Source organism: Pagrus pagrus (assembly GCF_965226575.1).
Source record: "Pagrus pagrus genome assembly, chromosome: 12".
Classification (NCBI taxonomy): domain Eukaryota; kingdom Metazoa; phylum Chordata; class Actinopteri; order Spariformes; family Sparidae; genus Pagrus; species Pagrus pagrus.
In genome coordinates this window covers 14,734,178-14,759,091 of record NC_140196.1, presented here as the reverse complement: position 1 = coordinate 14,759,091, position 24,914 = coordinate 14,734,178, and the positions used below count along the sequence as shown (strand labels likewise).

General features: G+C 40.2%; 1 protein-coding gene and 1 long non-coding RNA gene across 7 annotated transcripts in view; one reads left to right on the top strand and one right to left on the bottom strand.

The window, feature by feature from the left end:
- The window catches only part of LOC311266228 (RALY RNA binding protein like), a 42,404-nt gene that overhangs the window by 13,172 nt on the left and 4,318 nt on the right, over nucleotides 1–24,914 (top strand). For 3 of the 6 annotated variants that reach the window (XM_084368498.1, XM_084368495.1, XM_084368500.1), the window contains 5 exons: nucleotides 2,070–2,344; nucleotides 21,296–21,371; nucleotides 22,305–22,361; nucleotides 22,871–22,918; nucleotides 23,700–23,893. In XM_084368498.1, coding sequence (XP_084224624.1) covers nucleotides 2,089–2,344; nucleotides 21,296–21,371; nucleotides 22,305–22,361; nucleotides 22,871–22,918; nucleotides 23,700–23,893 — 631 coding nt within the window. In that variant the 5' untranslated portion in view covers nucleotides 2,070–2,088. Of the gene's footprint in view, nucleotides 1–2,066; nucleotides 2,345–21,295; nucleotides 21,372–22,304; nucleotides 22,362–22,870; nucleotides 22,919–23,699; nucleotides 23,894–24,914 lie in introns of all 6 variants that reach the window. The other 3 variants (XM_084368496.1, XM_084368497.1, XM_084368499.1) reach the window with 2 other exon arrangements.
- Nucleotides 365–22,298, bottom strand: LOC311266229. Its single transcript, XR_014623685.1, has 3 exons — nucleotides 22,043–22,298; nucleotides 1,216–1,319; nucleotides 365–908 (listed from the first exon to the last, which is right to left on the bottom strand). It is a non-coding gene; the product is annotated as an uncharacterized lncRNA (long non-coding RNA).

Here is a 24,914-nt window from a genome sequence, read left to right as displayed (position 1 = left end):
AAGGAACAGTTCACCCAAAGATTAAAATTCAGTCATTGTCTACTCACCCTCATGCTGAGTGAAAGTCGGGTGGAGTTGTGCCATTCTCCTAAACAACTAAAGTAGATGGGGACTTGTTTGAAAATAATAAAAAAAAAAAAAGATGAACTCTTCGCTGCAGCTGCGCTGAAGTGGGTGCACAAACGTTTTTACGTTTTCAAACAAGTCCCCATCTACTTCGGTTGTTTCAGAGAATGCTGCAACACTGTTTTGCTGTGAAGCTCCACAGATGTTTTTGTGGACTATGAAACTTGACCTGACTTTCCATCAGCATGAGGGTGAGTAGGTAATGACTGAATTTAAATTTTTTGGGTGGACTGTTCCTTTAAGATATTACCTTGGGCTCTGGGGAATTATGACTGTCATTTTTGACATTTTCTGACATTTTACGGATTAAAGTATTTTATCAGGAAAATAATCAGCAGATCAGCTGATGATAGATAGATAGATAGATAGATAGACCACAATTAATGTCAACAAATATAAATCCTCCTGCCCAACATGTTAACAGTTTCTGCTCTTCCAGTCTCATCAAAGCTTCTCCTGTGATGATAAAGTGTGTACAGTCTGTGAAATGTAGGTTAAAAAACCTCGTTGTGTGGGTACACAAAGAAACACACACACACATGAAACCATCAGGGAATTCCAAGAAATCAGCCGCCTGAGAGCGACTTCCTCCAGCTGTGAGTGGATGTATTGCCATGGTGACACTTCCTGATCCCCCCAGAGGACTGAAGCATTATGGGAACAAACAGTGCAGCTGCAGGGGGGTTGTAATTGATTTGAAGTGTCCAGCGAAATCCTCTTTGCTTTCTATTTGACGGTAATAAGGCTGCCATTGGTACATGCACAATATGTGTTGGTAATACCTGTGGAGGGAGACAAATTCTAATCCTTTAAAATACCAATACAACATGGAGTAAAAATACTCCATTACTAGTAAAATCCTGCTTGTAACATATGTCACATGAAGTACAACTACCTCAAACTGTATTTACAGTGGTTATTACATGGAATAGCTTTAAGTTGTTTGCCCCACATAGAGGAAACGAAGAGGTGAAACTGTGAGTAAAGATTCTTGTGACTTTGGTGTGAAGTGCTATTTTCAAACACGTCCTCACATATAACACGATTCACACGTCTGGATCACAGCTGCCGTGTCAGAGTTCCTCTCACCTGCTGCCGACAACAATCTGTCTGAGCCGTTGTGTTCCTCACATGCTGAACATACAGGTGGAGACAATTACAGCACCTGCAGAAGCTCTGTGGTGATTCCAGACCTGAAACGACGACAATTTATCGATTAATTGAGAACAATAATGGACAACCTTTTAAATAATGGCTTCATTGTTAAGCAACAATGTCCAAAATTCAGCTGTGCTGGCTTCTCAAATGTGAACATTTGCCAGCTTTCTCTTGATTGATTATATTTCAGGGTTTTAGATTGTTGGTTGGACCAAATTAAAAGTAGAGCTGCATAGATTAGTCAGTTAATAAGGTCATTGATCGTCAGGAAATTATTGGCAAATTACTTTTGGCTTTTTTGTCATTTTTTAGGGGAAAAACTATCATAGTTAATTGAATATATTTGGGTTTTTGAGTGAAGACCTGATCTTGGATTCTGGAAAGCTGGGATTGGATATTTTTTCACTATTTTTTAATGTTTAATAAACTGAAGGATTAATTGAATAATTATGAAAATAACCTTCAGCAATCAGTAAGGAAAATAATCGTCACTCGCAGCTCTACTGTAACTAAGACGTCAGGCTGTGCTTTTGACAGATTATGTTATCAAATAAGAAAATTTTTCCATTTTTTTTCCAGAAACCATTTTTCTTTATTTTGACCATCCATCATGGTTTCAACATGAAATTTTCTCTCTCAATTATCGACCAGCACTCTGCTCTCAGCGATCAGCTCTGCTTGTTGTTTACATCCCACTGGTGCTCACAGTCTGGCCTTCTGTGTGTAACCTCCACGGTCTAACCTTCCTGGCTTTCTGAGCAGTGTGCCACTGTGTCTCCCAGCAGGCAGTGCTGCAGGAATAGGATGACTGGAAAGACCCTGACCAGCAACGTGACCAACAAGAATGACCCGCGCTCCCTCAATTCCCGCGTCTTCATTGGCAACCTCAACACGGCCGTGGTAACCAAGGCCGACATCGAGGCTATCTTCGCCAAATACGGCAAGATCGTGGGCTGCTCGGTGCACAAGGGCTACGCCTTCGTCCAGTACGCCAGCGAGAGGAACGCCAGGGCAGCCGTGGCCGGGGAGAACACCAGGGTCATCGCCGGACAATCACTAGGTAATGTTGTGCGTTGTATTCTGATTACAGTGTGAATATTTTCTGCCTAAATGATACTTGTTGTGTACAAGGGTCGAACGGGGAGCTGCTTACACCACGCGGTACAGTTTCAGTGCTTTGTCCTGGTGGTTGTGTATCAATTCAGTAGTTTTGCTGCTTCCCGCTGGTTCCCCAGTAGTTTAGTTAAATGGATCCCAATAGCTCATGATTAGAGGTGCAGATATTGGGGTTGATGGGTCCCCCTCAATATTTAGACCATGAGCATTTGCCCTGACATATGTTGTTTATTAAAGGACAGTTAAAAAATGAAATAATGGACTTTAATTGTCATATGCAGGTTTTCAAGTGAGCCCCTTTCAGCCAAACGCAAGCAAGATCAAAAAGAGCCCGTTGCCCATCCAGACGTTACAGTTCAAGAAAATAGGTCCAGAAAAAGTTACATAGTGCCCCTTTAAAATACATAATACCGCAGCATATTTCATTGCATTATCAACTCTGTATCTCTGCTTTCTCCATTTTCCCAGTCTTGTTACCCAATAACTAACCCTAGTCCTTAAATTGGTACTAAGTTGGCAATAAAAACTAAACATGAAGTACATATAAAAGGCAAGAGTCATAAAAGAAGGGTCAATACCAATTATTACACAGAATTTGGTTTAAGACTGGAAATATATGGATTAAGTCAGTCTGAGTGAGACCTTTAAGGGTGTTTTCAAACTAAAAATGATCACCTCTTATTTTAAATCAATATTTCCTGAAGACCTCAAGCTTCCACCTGGTGCGTCGTGTTTATGGAGAAAAGCTCTGTGACGTATTTTGATGTATGTTGTTAAATTTCAGTGGTAAAACCTGAGAAACGCGATGCTGCAGAGAGGACAGGAGGCGAGCTCTGACATAAAGACAGACAGACAGACAGACAGACAGACAGACAGACAGGCAGACAGATAAACAGACAGCAACAATGAGGAAACATTCAGAGCCCAGTCCTCGAGGGCCTTCTGTGGATCCCTGTAAATCTTCCTTATATTACTTATTGATTAGTCCGCAGCCTCCTCCATGGAAAATAAAAGTCCTCCCCACGTCCTGCTCTCTCATTAAATATGAATAAGAGCGCTGTGGGGTCACATCTGTAATTCCACACTGTGTTTGCCCGGCTTCATGCATTTTTGGTGTGTGAAATTACATATTGGAGTGGTAAAACTGCAAGGTTGAGTCTCGTTCGCGGTGATTTGCTGTATAATTATATGACTCTTTATGACTAAGACTCTTTTTTTCACTTCTTTTAGTGAACTGGACTCGCTTGAGCAACTGGCTTTATTTTGGTAGTTTTGGCATTGATTTCTGTTATTGAGAATAAAAAGTTAAACCTGGCTACCTGTTGATATGAGTAAAGAATGCAAACATTTATGAGGAGTCATTAAACCAGATACACAAATCCAAATATAAGCCAAACATATCTGGAGGAGAAAATGTTGGCCAACAGTAAAATTATGACCAAAGCTGGCCGTTGTAAACAACCATCACATCTTCTGGTTCGAGGGGTTTGCTCACACTATTTCCCTGTCCACTCTGGGATCATTAGTCACATTTCTGGCAAAAAAAAACTTTTGTTTTTTCCTCAAAATAAAGTAGTTTAGACAATCTGGCTGAACTGTTGGCTTGTTTCAAAACTCATGAGGAGGAAGAGGAGCCAGCTCTGACTCAAAATGAGACTCGAATAACCTCCTGGATGAAACTCAAAAGCACAAGCGCAAAGAGAACATTTTCATAATTGTCTGTTATAATACTCTGCTCTTCTCATAACTTGTTTTTTTAAATGAGTACATTTGATGAGTACATTGTTATCATATCTGATAGAAATAATGGCTGAAACTAGGAAGAAGTTGCAATAAAGTGGAACCATCCTTCAAAGGAACAATTCCACCTTTTGGGTAATAAGCTTATTTGCTTTCTTGCCAAGCGTCAGATAAGAAAATTTATACAACTCTCATGTCTGTATTCCAGCAGCTTAGCATAAAGACTGGAGGCGGGAGAAACAACAAAAAACATGTTGTTAAAAATATGTCAACATGCAGCTACTAATAAAATGCTTGTATGTAGTTAAGTACTTTTTAATGCCGAATTCGTACACATAATATCTTTAAAGAGATAGTTAAAGCTAACTATCTATTTAAAGATATTATATGTAAAAATTTTGCATTAAAATGTCTAAAAACGAGTAGACCTTTGTGATATCATCTGTTGAGTTGTGTAGCACATTACCCTAAATGTTTCCAACAATGTTCACATCCAAAGAAAAGCTTACTCAGGGTAACCGTGTGTTTCATTTGGTCGGCCATCATTACTTCCAGGATAGGGAAGACAGTGAGTGAGAGTAAACAAACTGGGTGTTTGTTCCTCCAGAAGGTCTTGCTCTGCACCCCACTCTCTCCTCCAGAGCTGCAGATAGGTTTTACTATTTCCTTTAGTGTCACGTGGTAGAGTTAGTAATCCTTGAAGCCTCATTGGCTTCGTCATTTAATGTTTGCTTAATTAGTTTTTAAGGAGACATTTCAAGGTCTTCACACCGGCGTCATCAAAGTGTTTTCTTCCCATATCCAGATATTTAGGTTACAATAAGACCGTTTGCTCATTCATCGGACGTGATCAGTGACAAGAAAAATAAACCACATTTGTAAAAACCACACCGCAGAAAGACTCACACTGCTGTCAACACAAATTCTCATGTCCCGTCTGTCTTGTCCTGTCTGCATCATTGCATCCACTTAAAGAGGCTCCTCTCATTGTTATTCACACGATAAACCACAACATTTATATCAGCTGAGGACAACAACAGCCACAAAGGCTCACAGAGAAAGGGAAGGACATCTCAGGTGAACATGTGTCTCCTGAACAAAGGCAGCGAGAGCTTAAATCACATATAACAGTGAGGTATCCCTTTGCATAGCTTGGCATATTGCATCTCCACTGGCTGCACTTTAACAGCGTCCCAGTAAACACCGACAAACACACACGATATATTCAGAATATTATCAATGCACCACAAGTGTCAGAGGTGCGCCTTCAGTATTGTCTGCTTCTGCATTCGAAAGTCATCTATTCTTCTCTTTATTCTGCGCTGCCCTGTGAAATTTAACCCCCACGCCTTATCTTTTAAACATGGACTTTATATGTGATTATGAACTATATTGCCACAGGGTGCAGCCGGCAGGATATATAAATTCTAGATATTTTTTCTTGACCACATTCTTCTTATACTCAATTACACACAGTGACGGGCGACGTGAGCAAAGGTACGACACGTGACAGGAGGGTCAGAAACAAACCTGTGAAGGAAGCCAAGATAAAATGCTGGCAGTACAATACAGCGCAAACAACTGATACATTCATATGTGTACATGGCATCTGTGTGCCATACTGACACTTCTACAGTACGTGTTACATCACATTACATGTTTGTGACCTTCGAGACTGCGTTTCAACATATTTTAAAGGGACCATGGGCCAATTTTCAACGATGTTTGTGGCGACAAAAGAATTATACTTTTGACAAGAAGTCAGGACATCTCCAGCCGGGTATTTTTGACGAGAAGTTGTGACATTCCTGGCCATGTTTGTGCTGACAAAATCAGATATTTTTGTCGAGAAGTCGGGACATCTCCAGCTGCGCGTGTGGCAACCAAAACAGGCATTTTAAGCCAAAACATGATCTTTCCCTAACCTAACCATGTGTTGTTTGTGCCAACAAACAACTACAGTGTTGTCACAACATAAAATTGGAAATTGAACCCAAAGAAATGTAACATTTCAACATATCGGTCATTTGCAGAAACGCACATCGCTAACATTTATTCTGGAGATTGGGTCGGGCAACTCGGTCTGCTGAGTGACCAGAACATCTCATGCTTGAACAGATTCAATAACCACAAGATACTAAATCTTCAGCATTTGCTTTACTCAATTTCATCCCTTCAGACACGACTGGGTTCCCGACATGATGTCTTTAAGTAGTCCGTGCTAATAAAAGTGACATTCAATCACACCGGTGTTTGGCCTCAGACAGCAGCTACTTAGATCCTGATGAAGCTGTCTGCTGGTGATGAAGAGCACACAGGGGGAGCGTTTCGTTCTTGTTTCACCAGCTCAGCGTTTCTGCTTTTGTGGATAAGATCTGGACACAGATGAATTGATATTTTAAGGTTCATTTCTCATAATCAGAGCTTGCTGTGATCATATCTGCCTCAGTGACATCTTTGGTTCAAAGTGTGTGAGAGCTTTCATGTGCGGCAGCTGTCTGGCAGTCTTTGAGCGTCTCTCTGTGGCTGAAACACATACTGCAGAGCACCAGAACAGATCAGAGGTATTTTAAGGTCTTTTCTCATTATATTCAGCGCTGCGAGTCGCATAAAGCTGATTTGTTCTTTGATGAAATCTGTCAGATGGTCGTTGGGGGAAAAATGTCTGTATTTTCTGTAATAATGAAGCAACAGTTTGCAAATCTGTCAATCAAAACTTCAATCTAAAAATCTGGAGAAAGAAATATCTCCTGCTTTGGCTTTATTCATTTGTTTTTGTAGAATAATATACATGTAAAATAAGGTAACGCGGTGAGATTAAAACAATCAGAATTTAGAATAAACATAACAAAAAGGACATAAAATCAATGAAACTGTGATTAAAAGATGGCACCTGTTTTATTAATGTGATAGTTATATATTTATCAGTAGATAGAAATGTGTATCTGTGCTCTGTCTACCAGTTTTCCTTCACTCCTGAATTTTCCGTCTGCATGAACACTAGATGGTGCTGAGAGAATACCGGTGGGGGCGCCGCCACCGAAACTGGGACATCTTATTTTGTCCCTCAGCATGTATGATTCATTTGGATCCTCGGTAGTCAAACTCATGCAGGGAGGATAGCCTGCAGAATATCCAGCCACATTTTCCTGTTTATGAGTCATTTCATACAATGAAAAGAAGCATGCTGAGTGATTTGTCTTTGCTGTTCACGCTGGTGGTAAGCAGCTTGGAAACTGATGACACATGGACTCTTTTTTGTGAAGATATGAGGATGATTGTGTTGTTGGTGGTTAAGATGAGGCTGACGAGTGTTTCAAAATAAGCCTGGAAAAAACCCCCAAGAGAGGAAGAAGCACGTTGAGCATGGTTTAGTTCGTTTTCACTCCTCACATTAAATAATTAGAGATCTCTTTTTTTTAACGTCTTCAAAGATGTCAACAGTTGAGGAAGCTGCCGTTTGATTCGAGCGACTCGCCTTGAAACAATGAATCCGTCACACTCAGCCTCTGTCTTTCATGAAGCTTTTAGTTTCTTGTCGTTTCTAATCGAGAACAGAGAAGCTGGGTGACTATTAAGACGTCAGGCTGTGCGCGAGACAGCTGCAAACCCCGTGTCAGTGTAATTAGATATCACAATTACAAGGCTTCATCTACAACAGAGCCCAAATGCTGCAACAGCTGGGGAATCAGTAGGCAGCTTCCCCCCTGGGTGCTCTGCTTTTTCAATCCGTCTCTTAAGTCCACAGCCCATCCACTTTAAATTAAATTTGAAAAAACAGAGAGATGAATGGGAGACTGTGGCAGTAGGAGGCTGATTTGCCATTCCGACGGATGAAAGCGTGCGTTTGATTCACTGGTGACTCTCGTGATGAGGGTTTTTTTGTTAATCTGCCACAAATGTTTGTTGAATTGTTGCCGAATTTCGTGTGCGAGTCTGTGTTTAACGGAGAGAATCATAAAGCGAGACATGTTTGGACGGTTTTTCATGATACTCTAATTATCGAATACACAGACTTAACCTTTTTTTCTGATACTGAGCATTTCTCACTTTATTCAATTATTTGTTTTCAGTAAGTACATGTTTTATCCCGTGCTCCATTAATCCCTGTGTTTTTAAAGTATTTATTTATTGACTTTGCTTTGTTAATGTGCATCATTTTTGATCAAAACATCCTGCTAACAGAGCTTTGTTGAGAAAGGCATCTTTCTGTATAAGGAAATGCTAATATAGTACTTTCACTGGGTCGATACAGATGCTATAGCTGCAATGTTTACACTGATTAAACAATATATATGTATATATATATACAAAAACAACATACTGGTATTTGACAACATTAACTGTGTGCATGTCAGTACACGTGTCTCACGAGTACTATACATGAGTCATTGAAATATATGTAGGTGAAAAATTGTTCGTTCACATCTTTGTTGTTATTCAAAGCTGCACAGAGCCACGGGTCATGTGATTGTGTAGTGTGAAAGTGTTGAGAGTCGTCACTCGACTGCAGTTTCCTCTGGCTCTATACAAAGCTTTTCAGTGTCTTTTAGCTCGTTGTTTTGGTTTTACAGCCCACAACTTTATGTTTTATTTCGCTCTCACTGATCTCATGTTGATCTTACGGCGCAAACGTTTTTATAAACCTGCCTAACGTTCCTTTACAACACTAAGTTAGCGATTAGCTGGTAAACATAGTGGAGTATTTAAAAGCTACAGAGCCAAATATTTCCCTCAGGAGTTGGTGAAGACCAAAACCAAAGTTAAAAGGAGATATCAATACCGGACTTCATCAGGTGGAAAGATTCATGACTCATGAAGTGCTTACAAAACCACCCCCCTCCAGTTTATTTTGGTAGTTTTATATTTCATGTTTTTCTGAGTCCTTTCCTGGTAATGTTGATGAGCCACGCTGTTTGCCAAATAGGCACCTGTAAATGTAAAGATGAATTAATAATGTGGATGTTTTAAGGTAAAAATACACTCACAAACTGTGGGGGGCACCAAATCATCACAAAATGCCAATTTTTGCATAATGTTGCTTTGATAGATCTAAAAATGTGTTGATAATTGTTTGGATCTCCTTCATCTCGTATGATAGTATCTTAATATCTTTGGGTTTTGGACTGATCGGTCTGATAAAACAAGATATTTTAAGTAACGTTTTAACTTGGGATCTTCACTATTTTCTTACATTTTATTGACAAAACTGCTAATTGATAATGGAAATAATCTTTAGTTGCACATAATGAGCTATTAAAGGCTAATTATGTATATGTAGTATGCTAAGAATCTCCATGTTTGAATTTGCATACTTTTAGTCCAGTTAATCGGCTAATTCACTTAAATTAATAGGTTACTCAGCAAACTACAGAGAATAAGACAAAAACATTGTGGGCTGAGATGCTTGTTACAGCCTTGTACTTGCAACATATACAGAATATTGTATGAAAAAACTACCGTAGATTAGTGTCATGATCTCTATTTTCTTTAACAACCATCTTTTCCCTGGTAAAAATACATTAAAGGGGAGAGAGAGAGACATCCATAAAAGATCATAGTTAAACTTATTCCCTTTTCCCTGCCATCAGTGTAGACACGAAGGCAAAAAGAGGATTTTTAGTTCAGCTTGTGTTTCCTGCATCTGGAGCAGAGTGGAGTCTTTGAGGCGAGAGCTCCCCCTGGAATAGTCTGACAAATGGTATGGTCTGAAGCGGCTGTGTGTCTGGAGCTGGAGGTGCACCGGCACTCTGTCTATTTTTGGGCAGAGAGAAGAGGAAGCAGAGTCGGCTCGGCCACAGCAGAGTGTTGTACCGCTCATCCATCGTCATGACTATGTACAAAGGCAGGCGTCGCAACCAGAGATGTGAGTATGAGGCATCGATCGGTGATGAAAACAGGAGTTTATGTTGCTGCCAGATTTAATTTAAGTTGATTAATTTTTTTTTTTCTTCTTGTGAGCAGTTTCACTTACTTGACATTGAATTTGCTCTCCAGATATCTCCTGTTTGAGTGATAATTGTTTAAATCCATGTGTGTGCAGGCTACTTTGCTGTGTTTTTCTGTTGGTTGAAATCTGTCCTCTGCACTGTGCCGCCTCTTCTTCTTCTTCTCCTGCGTGTCAGCATTTGCATGTAAATCTGAAATTTCCAGGGAAGAAAACTTAATCCACATTTGATTTTAAAATGCTCTGTGAAATACTGCGCTGTAGCTTTTCATCATGCATGATAATTAAATTATGCAAATCACACAGGATAATCATTTATTTATGCCCGGGCTAATATGATAATAATTTACCATATCAGACAACACAAATCCATTTTCATCCAGCTTTTGTGCTTTTCACTGAAACTCATTTTTCCTCTGTGACTTGATCAAAGGCAGGAAATTGCCGCCTAAAGGGCATAACATTTATTTTAATCTACTTGGTGACTGCAGTCTAAAGAATTATGTGTGATGTTCAGGTTGAACTCCATGGAGTGCCTTTGAGCAAAGTGCTTCTCTGCTGATTGCTCCAGGTGTGCTGTGCACCTGTGTACATAAGAGGCTGCGTGCTGATGGAGATATTCTTGCTTGGTGAGCAGATCTGTGGGTAAATGAATAATTTATATCATTAATGAATCTACTGATGCACTGATTCATGATCCAAATCCATTATTCATCCGGGCAGTTTTGCATTTTAAAGCCTTTTATTAACATTTGTTTAAGTACATAAAGTTCGAGCTGCAGCTGACTATTATTCTTCTCATGGTCTTTCTCACAGCAGATATTTTTCATTTGTCACAGAAGGAGAAGCACAGCTGTTACTAACAGCATTAACAATGGTTTAGTTCTATTCAAGTCTCCCAGTGAGCCGACGTGACCCAACACATCCTGACACCTAAACAGTTGAATAGGTTGAACACCAAACGTCTGTCGAACAGTCACAGTTGGTTGGATTTAGGCAAGAAAACTAGTTGAGTAGGGTGATGAAAACATCGTGGTTTGGGTTAAAGTAAGTAAGTTACTTATTTAATTTCTGAAACAGACGTATGCACGTTACGTTCAATTTGAAATATATCACGTAAGTTAACTACATTAGTAACTTAAGGTTTTACAAAGGTCCACTTTGTAACAAAGGTAAATTAATCAAATACTGATGCTTTGGTTTTGTAGGTCCGGTTGTTGGTCGCCATCCTAAAGTGCCAGTATTTGATGAGTTGGGAATCGAGACTCAAAAAATCTACTTTCTTACAAAGTGGACCTTTAAAAGAACTGACGGATAGTAAACCACAAAGGTACAAGATACACATGCAGTTTTTTTCTCTCAGCGCACATCTTGGCACCACTATGCACACAACCAGTGCTTTTCTACCCAAAACAAATGTGGACAGGGGCCTTACTGTGGTCTCCTGCATGAAAGTCTTGTGTCTTGTGTCTTGTGCCCAACCAGGGCTCCAGACTAATGTTTTACACTGGTGCGCCTAACTTTTTAATCAAGGTGCACCAGCACATCATCTAACTACACCCAATAATACCTCAAAATGTTTTTGTAGGTTACATTTAAAAAAAAAAAAAAATAGGTCAGCTAAATTTCACACACACTGGTGACACCAATAAAAGTGTTAAGTTGCACTCGATGCGATGTCGGTGCATGTGTGTCCTGACAACCTCCTCTCTCTGCTGACTTTGTTGCACTCTATACCACTTCAACTGACTTCCTTCTTTACTGCTGTAATTATTACCATGGCCACTAGAGGTCGCCACTTTGATATAAATGTAAACGAAAGTTTTGTAACAAGTTGCTTTCACAGTTGAACTAATGCATATGGTTGTTTTGGGCCCCTGTAACTCCCTGTCACTGGTTTTATGTACACCGGTTGTGACCAGTCCAACCAAAGATTGATTTATTTTTTCATGGAATACACTTTAAGGAATACCCTAAAAATGAACATAATTTCGAGCAGCGTTAAATGTTTTTTCTTCTTTCTGTTTTCTGTTAATCCTCTGGCGAAGTCTCAGATTTCATTTGCAACCCTCTGTGGGGGGGGCACGACCCACAGGTTGGGAACCGCTGGCTTAAATTATTAATCAAATATCAAAGTTTTTGCACATTCATTGTCTGTTGCTAAACTAAATTATGATCACAGTCAGTTACAGCGGTTGTAACTCTGCGCCGTGTGTGATTCTCGATGTGTGAACTGATGAACGAGGAGTTCAACTTTCAGAGCAGATGTATGATGAGTTTCAAGCAGGTGGCAGCTGCCGGTTTTATTTATCGGCTGCGTGCACGGACTCACATGCCCTGCGGTTAGGTTAAAGTGGTGGACCAGCTCGAGGGGTTAAAATGTTTCAAAGCGTTGCACTTAAGAGCCACATAGTTACATCATAAAAAAAAAAAGAAAAGCCAAAACGGAAAAGGAGGAAAGTGTATTAACAGTTCAGGAGAGATGAAAGACTAAATTATCTGCACCTCAGGCTACGGCGATACACTCATTATGAATTAATGCAAAAATCAACACCTAAAAATGTTGAGTTGTTCCACAGCGGAGTGAAAACATGACTTTCTTTACTTTGAATATTTACCTGCTTGTAATTGTATTCCCAATGCGCGATATGTGGAGCACAGTCAACCTGAAAATGTAGCAAACCCCACATCATGTTCTCCTTAATGGACCATAACTCAGCAGGTCTAATGAAAATAATTTTATTAGATACTCAGGAGCTTTGGGACCGGCTGCCAATTTTGTGCACTGCCAAGTAACCATTTTCCTTTAAGAGGGCGAAAGAGCAAAGTACAAGAAATTCATTAATGAAGGACAGGCCGGTGAGCAATTAATTCACATGTCCCCCTCCAACCATAACAAAAACCTCCACCGTAAAGCCTCCAGGTTCACATCCTGATTGTAATCAGTGCAGGACATCATACACTCGATCAGAGCAGGTAGCTCGGTTCAAAGAGTTTCCCTTTGTGTGTGGTTTTGATATCCAGTATAAAAGATGACATGACTCAGATTAAACATATCCGCATAAATCAAATTAAAGATGCACGACACAGTGTTGATCATCTGATATATGAAATCCAGAGATCTCCCTCAGGGCTCCGACTAACTATTATTTTCACTATCACTTAATTAGCCACTGCTTTTCTCCTTGAATCAATAATTTGTTTGGTGTTAAAACAGTGAAATATTATCACAACATCCTATCATAAGTCTTCAAAAGGCTTTTTTTGTCTGGTCAACTGTCCAAAACCTAAAGTTATTCAGTTTATTTTATTGTAAGATAGAGAAAACTCAGGAACTCTCTCATAAGAGAAGCTAGAAATAACAAATATTTGACATTTACACCTAAAAAAGGGTAATTTAAAGTCACTAAGATGGTTATTCTAGCTAACCGTACACATTAGCCTCAAACAGGTAGCCATAAGGCCTAATGGCTAGCTTCTTTAGCATTAAAATGACTGCAGGAAAACACAATACACAGCAGTAATTAAGAAGAGATTGTTCTCTTGTCTATATTTGTTTGTTCACAGCTAGATTTGACAAAATGGTGGAAACCGCAGTTGGCAGAATGCAGTTTTAGTATTTTTGAACTTCTGCTAAAATATTAACTTAACTAAAGAAAAGAGGACAACTAGCATGCTTGTTGTAATCGCAGGTACACAGCAACAGCTTTCTAAAGTGCTCTGACATTAGCTAACTGCTAGATAACATTAGCCTCGCCAAAAAGCTAACTGGTCATATTAGAAGCCGGTTTCATGGAGATAGACTGATAGCGACGGCCAGTAATTTCGCTCTGAGGTTCGTCAAATGCACGTCAGACACAAATAAAGACAGAATTATTGTGTAACTGGAACTAATCCATTCCTTAGTTTATGTAAGATGCAGTTTAGCATTTCTAAACTAACGTTAGCTGCCGTTGCTCGCTGTTAGCGGAGCGGAGAGAGGCACTCAAGAACAAGCATAAAATCACATCCTTCTCAAGGAAATCCACAGTCCAGCAGCATTAAACAGCTCAAACAAATCGTCCACAGGCTTGTATAGACGACCAAGAGAGACGGGGAAGGTCTCATTTTTTCATGTCACGTTACGACCCGCTCACAAATGGCAAAAAAAAAAAAGGTGATTAACATGTAAATTGCTTCAAATTGATCCATAGAGTCGCTTAAAGGCTAAAAGGTCAGCCTTCCTACCCCATACTAACTGACTGAGCAGAGCCATGCTATCAGTGGCAACAAATGACAAAAAAGAAAGAAGAAAAAAGAAAATATTGCTCCTAATTTGTTGATTAACAGTGTTGTGGAGCGAGACAATGAGTTTTTAGAGGGCACAGTTTCTGTAGGAAATGTACAGTAGCCCGGTGAGGATGTCGTCAGTTGTTTGTTGAAGGAAACAGCCTGACCGAGCAGCGCCGGTCTGCACTGCATTAAGATTTTATGCTAATGTTGAATTTTTTTGCTAACTGAAGCATTTCCAGCTGGACTGAAGGCCCTATGGAGCTGAGCGTTGGGCTCGGCACGGATCATTTACCCAGGATTTATAGCAAATTAGTCCCACTTGAGATAGTCAAGACAGAAAGATGTGAATTTAAACATTTATCCGCACTATTAGTTTGGTCTGTGCCTATCTTTGTGCGGCTAACCAGCTAAAATGAATTACATCACGTCTCTGATTAGTAAGAACCATTTCAAGATGATATGAACAGAAGGTCATCACACACACACACACACACACACACACACACACACACACACACACACACTTATGCATACACATGACTGTATATACCCATACATACAATCATTCACATTCACCCTGCCCTGCTGCTTGAGAAAACACACTCTGAGGTGCAATAAAAAGCCGGCGCTCCCTTCGCCCTTGAGTCGAGATCGGAGATTATTCAAGTCCCCGCTGTCAGATTTACAGGGCGAGAGAACACAGGCTAGATTGAATCTGCGACAGCTGTCACGCAGGATGTCTCTTAGTCGCACATTTGTATTCACACAGGTGCCTGGATGATCTCTTCATCAAATACTGCTCCCCTGCTCTCAGGATGCGTGTTACGGCAGAGACAGAGTTTGTTTTGTGCCAGGAGTGATCCTTTGCCTGCCAAAGATTATGTTTAGGCATTAGTTCAGGGAGGAAAGCGTATTTTCTCATCTCGGTTCTCTATCATCTCGTTCCACCTCTTGAGTAGAATTGGAGAGAGAGAGCGCTAGTTTAACAACCACTTCCCAACTATTTCCTCTACTCATTTCCTGAGAGCCTTGAATCAAGAAAGGCGGAGTCAAAATGTCAAGTTGCTTTGTAAAGTCTCTTCAAATGTATTGTCACCTGTAACAAAAACCCCAGTCGAGAGGGAAATTGCTGCTACACTATAATTTTCTGTGGCTTCTGCTTGGCTAAGGAGATGCAGCACAAGAGGTTATACAGTTATTTAGCTGCTCAAACCAAACTTATCCCAGTGGATTAATTCAAATGTGTGTGCGTGTGTGTGTGTGCACCCGGTCCGGCTATAATGACTTGTCCACACCTCCAGAGACAAAGAGCTCAAGGGCACGCTGAGCTGAGCGGTCTATATCTAACTAAAATAGACCCCCACACACACACACATGCAGCACACTCGCAGGTAATTTAACTTCATTAATATGAATGAATCCAAACTGTGTCAGAGGCTCCTGAGGTGGTGATGATGGTGTTCTTTATCCATCCAAACTGTTACTGAAGTCATCCTTGCCGTAGGAGACGCTCAGTTAAAATGAGGTCTTGTAAAGCCCGAGATTGATGCTTTCATCTTGGGGGAGGGAGGGGGGGGCAGTGTGAAAACACCCGTTCGACCTCAGAGTGTGACTTGCAAACCAGACTGGATTAAACTGTGGCTCTTTAGAGAAGCGTTCATAGTGCATGTAAAGCTTATGGCTCGGTGGTATGACAGTAATCAGTACAATCTCGATACATCTCATCCCAAGGCCCATTTATCGTCAAGTCCTTTGTTGCTTTTTATCATCTGTTTTAGTAACTGAATCATTTTGTAATCCTGGTTTTGAAAAAGATCAGACTCCTTATCATCCTTAAAGCTGCACTAATCTATATTTTTATATTAACAAATGCTCATATCTCCTACTACAATAAGAAAAAGGTCACTTGTTGTGACAAACCAACAGATGATTATCACCTGACTCCCGAGCTGCGACGATTAAACGATTAGCTGTCAACAGTTAAATTAATTGTCATCTATTTTGATAATCGATTGATCAGTTTGAGTAGTTATTAAGAAAAGAGGTGAAAATCCTCTGATTCCTGCTTCATGAATGTGAATATTTGCTGGTTTCTTTACTCCTCTACAACAGTCAACATGATTTATTTAGGTTGTGGATAAAACAAGACATACGAGGATTTCATGTTGATCTACAGATCTTCTGATATTTTATAGACCAAACAACTAATCGATCAATCAAGAAAATAACAGATGGATTGATAAACAATGAAATAATCCCCAGTTGCTGCTCCACCTGACTCTGCAGTTACCCTCCTGTCTCAAGTGTTTATGAGCCTTTCAGCTCATTGTTTTTGGTTTTCAAACTTTGCTTGCACCAAAACCATTTCCAAGCCGTTCCAGGCAGCTCTTTCTCAGAGGAAAGGGCTCTCTAAAAACCCACTGTTAGCTACCTGCTCAGTGGCTACGCTAGCAACTTACTAGTAGCAGCTAAAGAGCCGGCTTGTTGGTGAAGACCAAAACAAAACATAAAGATAACCTGCTGAATACAGCGCACAAATCTGTCAGGCAGCACAAATATGTGTCTGAATGAATGCTGATATCTGCCTTAAAGTGTAAATAACCGTTTGCCGTAACAACTTTAAAATTTGCCTTTAAGTGCAAGCAGTGTAAGCATACTAAGACCAAAGCTCGATGGTGACTGCCATTGTGCCGCAAACAATTCTCAACCCGCAAGTGTTAAAAACAGACTTAGTTGCTCTTCTTCTGCAGCATTTCACACAGAGCAGCCATGTTTTTATCAACCACACATGTAACTTTGAACAAAACCTGCATTAAAAGTGTATAAAAATGTACCACCAGTAACTACAGGTGTCACTATAACTATAATTTTATTACTAAGCTTATTAAATTTTTATCACCTCCACCAAGCAGGTTCGTTCGTTTGTTTGTTGGTTTGTTGGTTTGTTACCAGGGTTACAAAAAAAACGACTGAACGGATTTCCATGAAACTTAGATGGAGGACGGGTCTCGGTCCAGAATAGAGTCCTTTGGGTGCTTTTCTGAATAAAGGGACAGATCCACGAATGTGTTCTCACTTCCTTTAAAATTGCATTAATTAAAAAAAAATAATCAGGCATATTTAGGTGGTCCAGATCCTAGATCTGGCGATCTTACATTAGGGTTAAGCAGTTATGGTTGGTTTAAAATTGAATCCCGCTTTGAGGATCCATGCCAATAAAGATTCTTACTTTTGAGCTGACATTGGACAGTGAGGTGTTGTGCTCTGTCATCAGTAGCTTCTCATGAGTTGAGAGGATGAACGGGGATTTTAGAGTATCTGTGTCTGACTTTGTTTGTCGTCTGTGATTTCCTCTCTGTGTTGTCCATAATGGCTTCAGCATAAAGCAACTTTTTATATCCCCTGTCAATGTGATGCTGCATACAGTTTATAGTATCAATCAAGCCATAACTGGCTATTGCTTAGCAACACAGTCCCCATCTCTTCCATCTCCAGCCTCAACCTTTTTATTGCTCCACGTACAAACAAGTCAGCCGCGCACACACAAACACACATCTGCTCCATTTTTTCGTATATGATTAGTATAATGACTGTAATTAATCAGAGGCTCAGTGTGTGTCTGCGGGGGGTGTGGAGGGTCGGGGGTGCTGGGAGGTTGGCGGTGTTCGCTTCAGAGTGCTTTTTAGTGCTTCGCTCTCTCTTTAATGACCCCAGCAGGGGACCAGAGGAGAGAGCACACTTTACATTGCGAACCATTCCTCACGTCCTCCTGGAGCCTAATGATAATGATACAGCTGTCCCCGTGCACCTGAGAGCTGCCGATACATCCCCAATCCATTAGTCCATTAGGGAGATCGAGGGGGGAAATGAGGAGGAGAAAAGAGAGAGGAAGGGACTCCAAACATAGCACCGTGGTTAATCTGCAGACAATGTGCTGGAAGATCCAGACACAGGTGCAGCTGCTGGAGACGTGCCGGTGAAAAAGAGAAATCTCGTGTACTGTAGTCCGAGATATCTTGCATTCTTTAATTCATAAGCTCAGCGCATTAACATTGCAGGCTGGGATTGCATTATCATCTCCACCAGCGGGAGGAAAAAAAGACAACTGCAGCGCTTTCGGCAAGATGACTTGACTTCAGCTCCTGTCATGACATTCGCTCCTGCATGATCCCCACGGCAGTTGATGCAAAGCTGATGTCTTATCTGTGTAACTTGTTGAAGCTGTCAGGGGTGACTCATCCATCTCTCCTGTGAGTGAGTGTGTGTGTGTGTGTGTGTGTGTTTGAAGGGGGATGTTTGATATTTGTTTGTGTTGTTGTGTATGACCTTGAGCAGCACTCGAGGCTGATTGAGCAGAGTTTGAGCCGAAGCAGCGACGACAGACTAAATGCAGTGATACCAGCCTGCTTTAGTGTGCGGTGATTCCTGGCAGGTAGAAGAGGCTGTCAATCACGTGGAGAGCCATGTGGTGTGTACGGATGAGTCACAGCAGTCTGCTCGTGCATTTCAAGGGGATTTTAAAAACATTTCTTGAGTTTTTACTAAGTGAACAAAATGTTAAAAATACTGTCCAAACATTGATTTGTAGTCGATCAATGTCTCAGTATCTCAAGGCCCCGAAATCCTGTAAAAAGTTTTCTCTGCTTGTCTTTATCTCTTTGAGGGCTTCAGCAGACTCACGTGAAATCACTAAATGAATCGATGCTTTCTAGTTTAATTCACCTGGTTAGTTTCCTGCAGGTGCTTAGACAGCACAAACTCTCTGCCAGCTGTAGAGCTCAAACTCACAGATACTTTCAGTTCCCATTGTAGGTAACCAGAATCTAACATCATGTTTTGTTAGAGTCAGAGCAGGGCTTGGCATCATGTTGATACTGTTGTTGGGTTGTATCGTCTTAGATTTTTGGATTGTCGTTGAAATATGGCATCAGTGTTGTCTTCCTGGTTTTAAAGGCTGCGCTACAGTAAACTGAACTGTATACTAATAATAATACTTTACCCACATTACTGATGATTATTTATCAAAAATCTCGTTCTGTTAATATTTTGTCAAAGTACAGATAGTCGTCTCTACAGTACTGTTGCAGTGTCGATATCGAGGCATTTGGTGAAAAATATGTAATATGTGATTTTGAGAAGCCATTTGAGAAGCTAAAACACGAAAATGCTTAATTTGTACTTTACAACTTGATAACATGATGAATGACTTTATATTAAAGGGACACTATGTAGTTTTGGAGAAGAAATTCAAACTTGTAATATTTACAATATTAACGAGGTAATAATACACACTCATAAATATTTATTTCTCCCATAACTGAATAAACAAGCTGTTCTCAGAGGAAAATAAGGTCCTCAGAACACTATTTGAAGCTAGAAAGGTGGCAGGGTCCGCCAAATAAAAACAAATACCGCCTTTCACCAAAATTAGCAGGTCTACACAGGTTTTTAAACGCAGGTACACCTGCCATAAATCGCCTACTGACCCCATTCCCACTTCCCGCAGGCAAGGCAGCCCGTCTGTGATTTTTATCTGAAGCTTCACGTTGTGAAAGAAGCATCTGTAAAACGGTGGATAAATGATTTTTTCTACGATTTTGTAGCAAATTCATTGTCTTTTATTCACAATGGACATCAAATCTAATGATATCCTGGGGAAATATAAATCACCGTGGATTTAAAAAACATGTGTATCATGTGTCCAGCACTGACAGTGTTAGTACGCTGGTCACACCAGCCGGACTGTTGCCTTGTTTAGAGAGGTTTTAAGTACAGACCAGTCCCTTATACATCATGCAGTATCTTTGAATCAAACCTCTGTGTTTCTTATATTCGTTCATTTTTAGTCATTACGTTGAACTTCATTCTAGTTCACGATTGTCTTGCATAAGAAAAGGTCCAGTACTCAGTAAGGCCATGGCAGAACAGACCTTACAGACTCTTATTGAACATGCTTACTTGCTATAATGTTTTCAGGTCACATAAACTGACTTTGTGTCTTCTGTGCGCCTCCATTAACACCGTGGTATTCATGACATTTATAGGAGTACTAAGGGCTTTGATGTCACAGTGAATGGCTGCCATGAATAATTTCTAACCCATCAAAAAGCATATAGTACGTTACAAAACATTTTTCTCAGTGCTTTTTGGATAATTTAAATCACCGCAGTCAACCCTGTTTTCATTGGTGCCATGGTTTGATATGATTCATTGACCATGTCGTGTTCTTGTGCTGCATAACTTTTACATTTAAGGGTGTTGCTGATGTAGAGAAACTTCCGATGCACATTGTGCTTTTGTGTGCTGCATTACAGTCGCTTAGAAGTTAGAAATAAATCATGCCTCTCCTCGCACTGTTATAAAGCACCTTCTTAAATCTGCAGGGTATCACTTCAAAAGATTCCACCCCATGTAAAGAAATGTTGGAAAAGTTTCCCACATCCAAATCCATTTCTCTAAGATGAAAAAATATCTGCGAGGTTACCCAAGAGGTCAAATTTAGAAGGCAGGCAGAATGAAGTCTGTCAGATGTGTCCGTGTCTGAGAAGTGATTTAGGGGAATCAGCCCCCGAGCGTTTGTCAGCGACGCTCTTCCTCTAATCTCACCTTTCACTCTTTGTCTCCTCAAAGGAAAATCTTCTAATTAGCGGTGTCACTCGTCACCTAAAGTTTGGATACTGAAAGTTACTGTGTGTCACTTCCAATGATAGTTTCACGTTTTCACTTGAAATGGAGAGTTAGATGCTCTGACTAACAGTTCAAAACCAAAAGATATCCAACTTTGAATCATGTAAGAAGACGCAGCAAAGCACAAGAAGCTTTTAGAAGCATATTGTACACCAGGGTTTATTAGCTGCTGCTTGTCATATGATCAGAATTATTTCCTTTGCATTATAAGCTGCCACTGTAATACATAATTTCAATTTTCTTTTCCAGATATCAACATGGCAGGAGAGCCCAAACCATACAGGCCTAAGATGGGCTCCAAGAGGCCTCTCTCCTCCCTCTACAGGTCTGTGTGAGACATGTACTATATATCTAATTTTGCTGTATCAGTCGGATATTGCTTTGCTGACCTACTTTTCCTGGTGCACTTTCATTCTGCTGTCTGTAAAATATGTGCTCATGATCCTCACTGGCAGCCCGGCCGCTTCTGAAGGAACAGTCGATTCCCTACCTGTGTTATTAGCGCCCCATTTTTGGCTGTTGCAATAACACATTTTCTCATTCTTGACGTGTTAGAGTGTTGTTTGACTCGAAGAAAAAGCAGTGCACAGGAAGTGACTTGGCTGGCATCGTAACAGGCTAAAAAAAAAAAAAACAAAATAGTTTCACGTTTTGGGAAACCTGCTTATTCGCTTTCCTTCTGAGAGTAAGATGAGAGGATCAGTATCGCTCTCAGGACCACTGAATGTGATGCTTGAGCCTGGAGATGGTTAGCTTAGTACGAAAACTGGAAATAGGAGGAAGCAGCTCGCCTGGCTCTGAAATAAAAAATCCACCTACCAGCACCTCTGGAGCTCACTAATCGTGTTGTTACAGTATATAGAAATGACACATTGTGGTTTTATGAACTAAGCTAACCAGCTGTTGGCCTTAACCCCATACTTCTACATTTTGGAAAATATTTTTATTGTTTCCTGTCTCTCACGTAGTTCTGCTAAATACAAAGCCAGATCCTACCTGCAGCTCATACCTGCCCATACGCTTCTGGTTTTCTCAGGAGACTCCTGTTTTTCATTGGCCTCTCCCGGTTTCTGGTGCCGTACGCCGTGAAGTCTGCTGTACTGTCGCACCTCCTCAGTGAGAGACAGACAGAGAAATGGAGAGGAGAAAGAATATTTAAACAAATTCCAGATGCTCTGGAAAGACAAAATTCCTGTATCTCTTGTAACGTTTTAAAGTAAAGGGGATGTAAAATCTGCCACGTCTATTTTTCTTTCAGTCACGGGGATCGCACCGCTTCAATCCGCATCCAGAGGCCAACAAATGCAGGCCAGAGGTGTGCACAGATTGTAAAGGGCAGGGGCAAAAAAAAATGAATGAATGAATGAAAAGTGATAAATATAAGTTTGACACTCAAGCACAAATTATTCTGCGTTGTTTTCTGTGAATTACAAGTAAAATTGAGTTTATTTGACATAAAAATGTTGTTGCATTTTTTTTATTTTCATTCTTTAAATGTCACCAGAACGAAGGAAACACAGTCCAATCTTAATTTTTTTAATAAAAAATCTAAATACTATGGCAAGTATGGTTAAGCTTAGCATAAAGGCTGGAGACAGGAGGAAACGGCTAGCTGGCTTTGAAATAAAAAATCCAACTACCAGCACCTTTTAAGCTCACTTATTATATTGTTACAGTGTATTTTATATTGTTAATCTGTATAAAATGAGGTTAGACTTGTGTGCTGGTCATGTTTTTATTTTCCTGTTAGTGTCCCTGTCAGGATTTGTAATGTATGCATGTAACAGCGTAACATTTCTTAAAAAGTGTCTTTTGTTTTTACAGTGGCTACGAGTTTGACTATGACTACTACAGAGATGATTTCTACAGCAGGTATGTAAAAGGAAAAAATACTGTGGTTAATAGCAGCAGTGTCTGGCTCCACTTTGCCAACTTAAATTTTCCATATCGCTCTTTAAGTCCCTTTTCTCCTGGTATTTTGCCCCTCAGTGTACAGCCTCTTTCTCCCCATTTCTTTGTCAGCTACTTAGAAAAAGATGAGTTTTGAGAAGAATAGCCCCATTTTCATCTGAGGCAAAGTAACTACATTATCATAGGCATAATGAATGTCATATCGGGGAGGTTTTTATTCCTCTCCGTTGGGCTTGCTAATGATGCTTTTATCTGCATAGACGAGTACTGAATGTCAGATAGTCCCCCGGCTGGTCATTTGCGCTGGCAAGGCAGAGAATGTATCTTCCTTCTGACATTTTCATTGGTTTGTTTACTTCCTCTACTTTGCAATATCCCTGAGAGTTGAATCCTTCAGCTTTGAGTCATTATTGCTATTTTGCCAATTTGGTGTGTCATAAGCAACGGGGGATGGGATTTGATTGAACGGCTGTGGCATTGTTCAATATGTACCACTATCGTTCAAACATCTTTTGCAGCATGTCTATTAGGTGCTTTGTAAGCACTTCTTGTTTCCCGGATAATAACATCGTGGGGCCGTAGGATTGACTCCTGGGGAAGAAAAACACCAATTTGATGACACTTTGCTGTTCAGTGCCCATAATAAAACCAGAAACACATCTCCCTGCTTTTTAAAAATGTGTTTTCCTCTCTGTAACATGTCTGTGAGACTGCTGCAACTTTATTCTCCATGTGTCTTCAGACTCTTTGAGTACCACGGTCGTGTCGTGCCCCCGACCCGGGCTGTGATTCCCATCAAGCGTTCGCGGCTAGTTGCCCCGTCCACACGCAGACCCAAATCTTCTTTTCCAGTCAGGGCCTGTTCTTCCTCCTCCTCCTCCTCTTCTTCCTCCTCCCGAGCGCTCAATGTCGGCTCTACCATCACAGCACCTAAACGTATGTTTTCTTTGTCACGTTTCGTTCCTGAAAGTCAAGTTTTCCTGCTCTGTTTAAAGGAAAATTCCAGTTTCTTACAATTTGGGTCTTATATTTGTAGTTATTAGTTACAATAACAGTGAACTCACCACTGCAAATGCTGAGAACACTGGAAGCATTGCTACTATAACAATGCAAAATACACGAGTGGTCAAACAACATGATAATGTATCTGCCGATTATTTTCTCAGCTAAACGATTAATTGTTTCTCTGCCAGAAAACAGTGAAAATGAAACGTACTGTTCAGTCACTGGCATTTCTTCTGCTATGACTTTTATATGACTTTTTGTTGCTGATTAATTTTCTGTTAATCCATTCAGTGAATTGTTTCAACTAAATTTGCAAACAAGCCAACATTTAAGGCAGATTATTAAAATTTCAGGTGACTCAATCGCAGATTTACCTCTAAATAAAGTGGTTATCATTCCTGGTTGCGCCGAAGATTTGCAGGTTAATCATTTATTTCATATCTTTGTTTTACCTTCCAAATCATTTTGACTAACCTGGACGACGTTTATTATTAAACCAGTCTAATGTTGTTGCTTGCTTCTTCTCCCGTCTGACCCCTTTTTAATGTTTTTAGCTTTTAGCCGCAAAAGACTTGAAAGCTATTTTTCACAGGAGTTGGTGGAGACCAAAAACAGGGCTAAAAGACTGAAAGTATTGGACTTAAAATCTCAGGTGGACACAACACGACTTAAATTGATTGTGTGGCCCAAAGTGGCCTGAAAAATAATCAATGTAGGTTTAATTTTGAGAAAAATGTTTATTCAGAGAGTTATATGATAAAATTGATATCTTCTAATGTCCGTCTGTTCAATATAAAGCTACTGCAACAGAAGCTGGTTAGCTTAGCTTAGCACAAATACTGGAAACAGCTGTTTGTAGGTCACAAAATCTGTCGTCAACATCAGCCAGTGTATTTAATCAAAAACTGTTCTTTTAAATTTGTGAGTACAGTGTTATAATACTGAAGGTAAC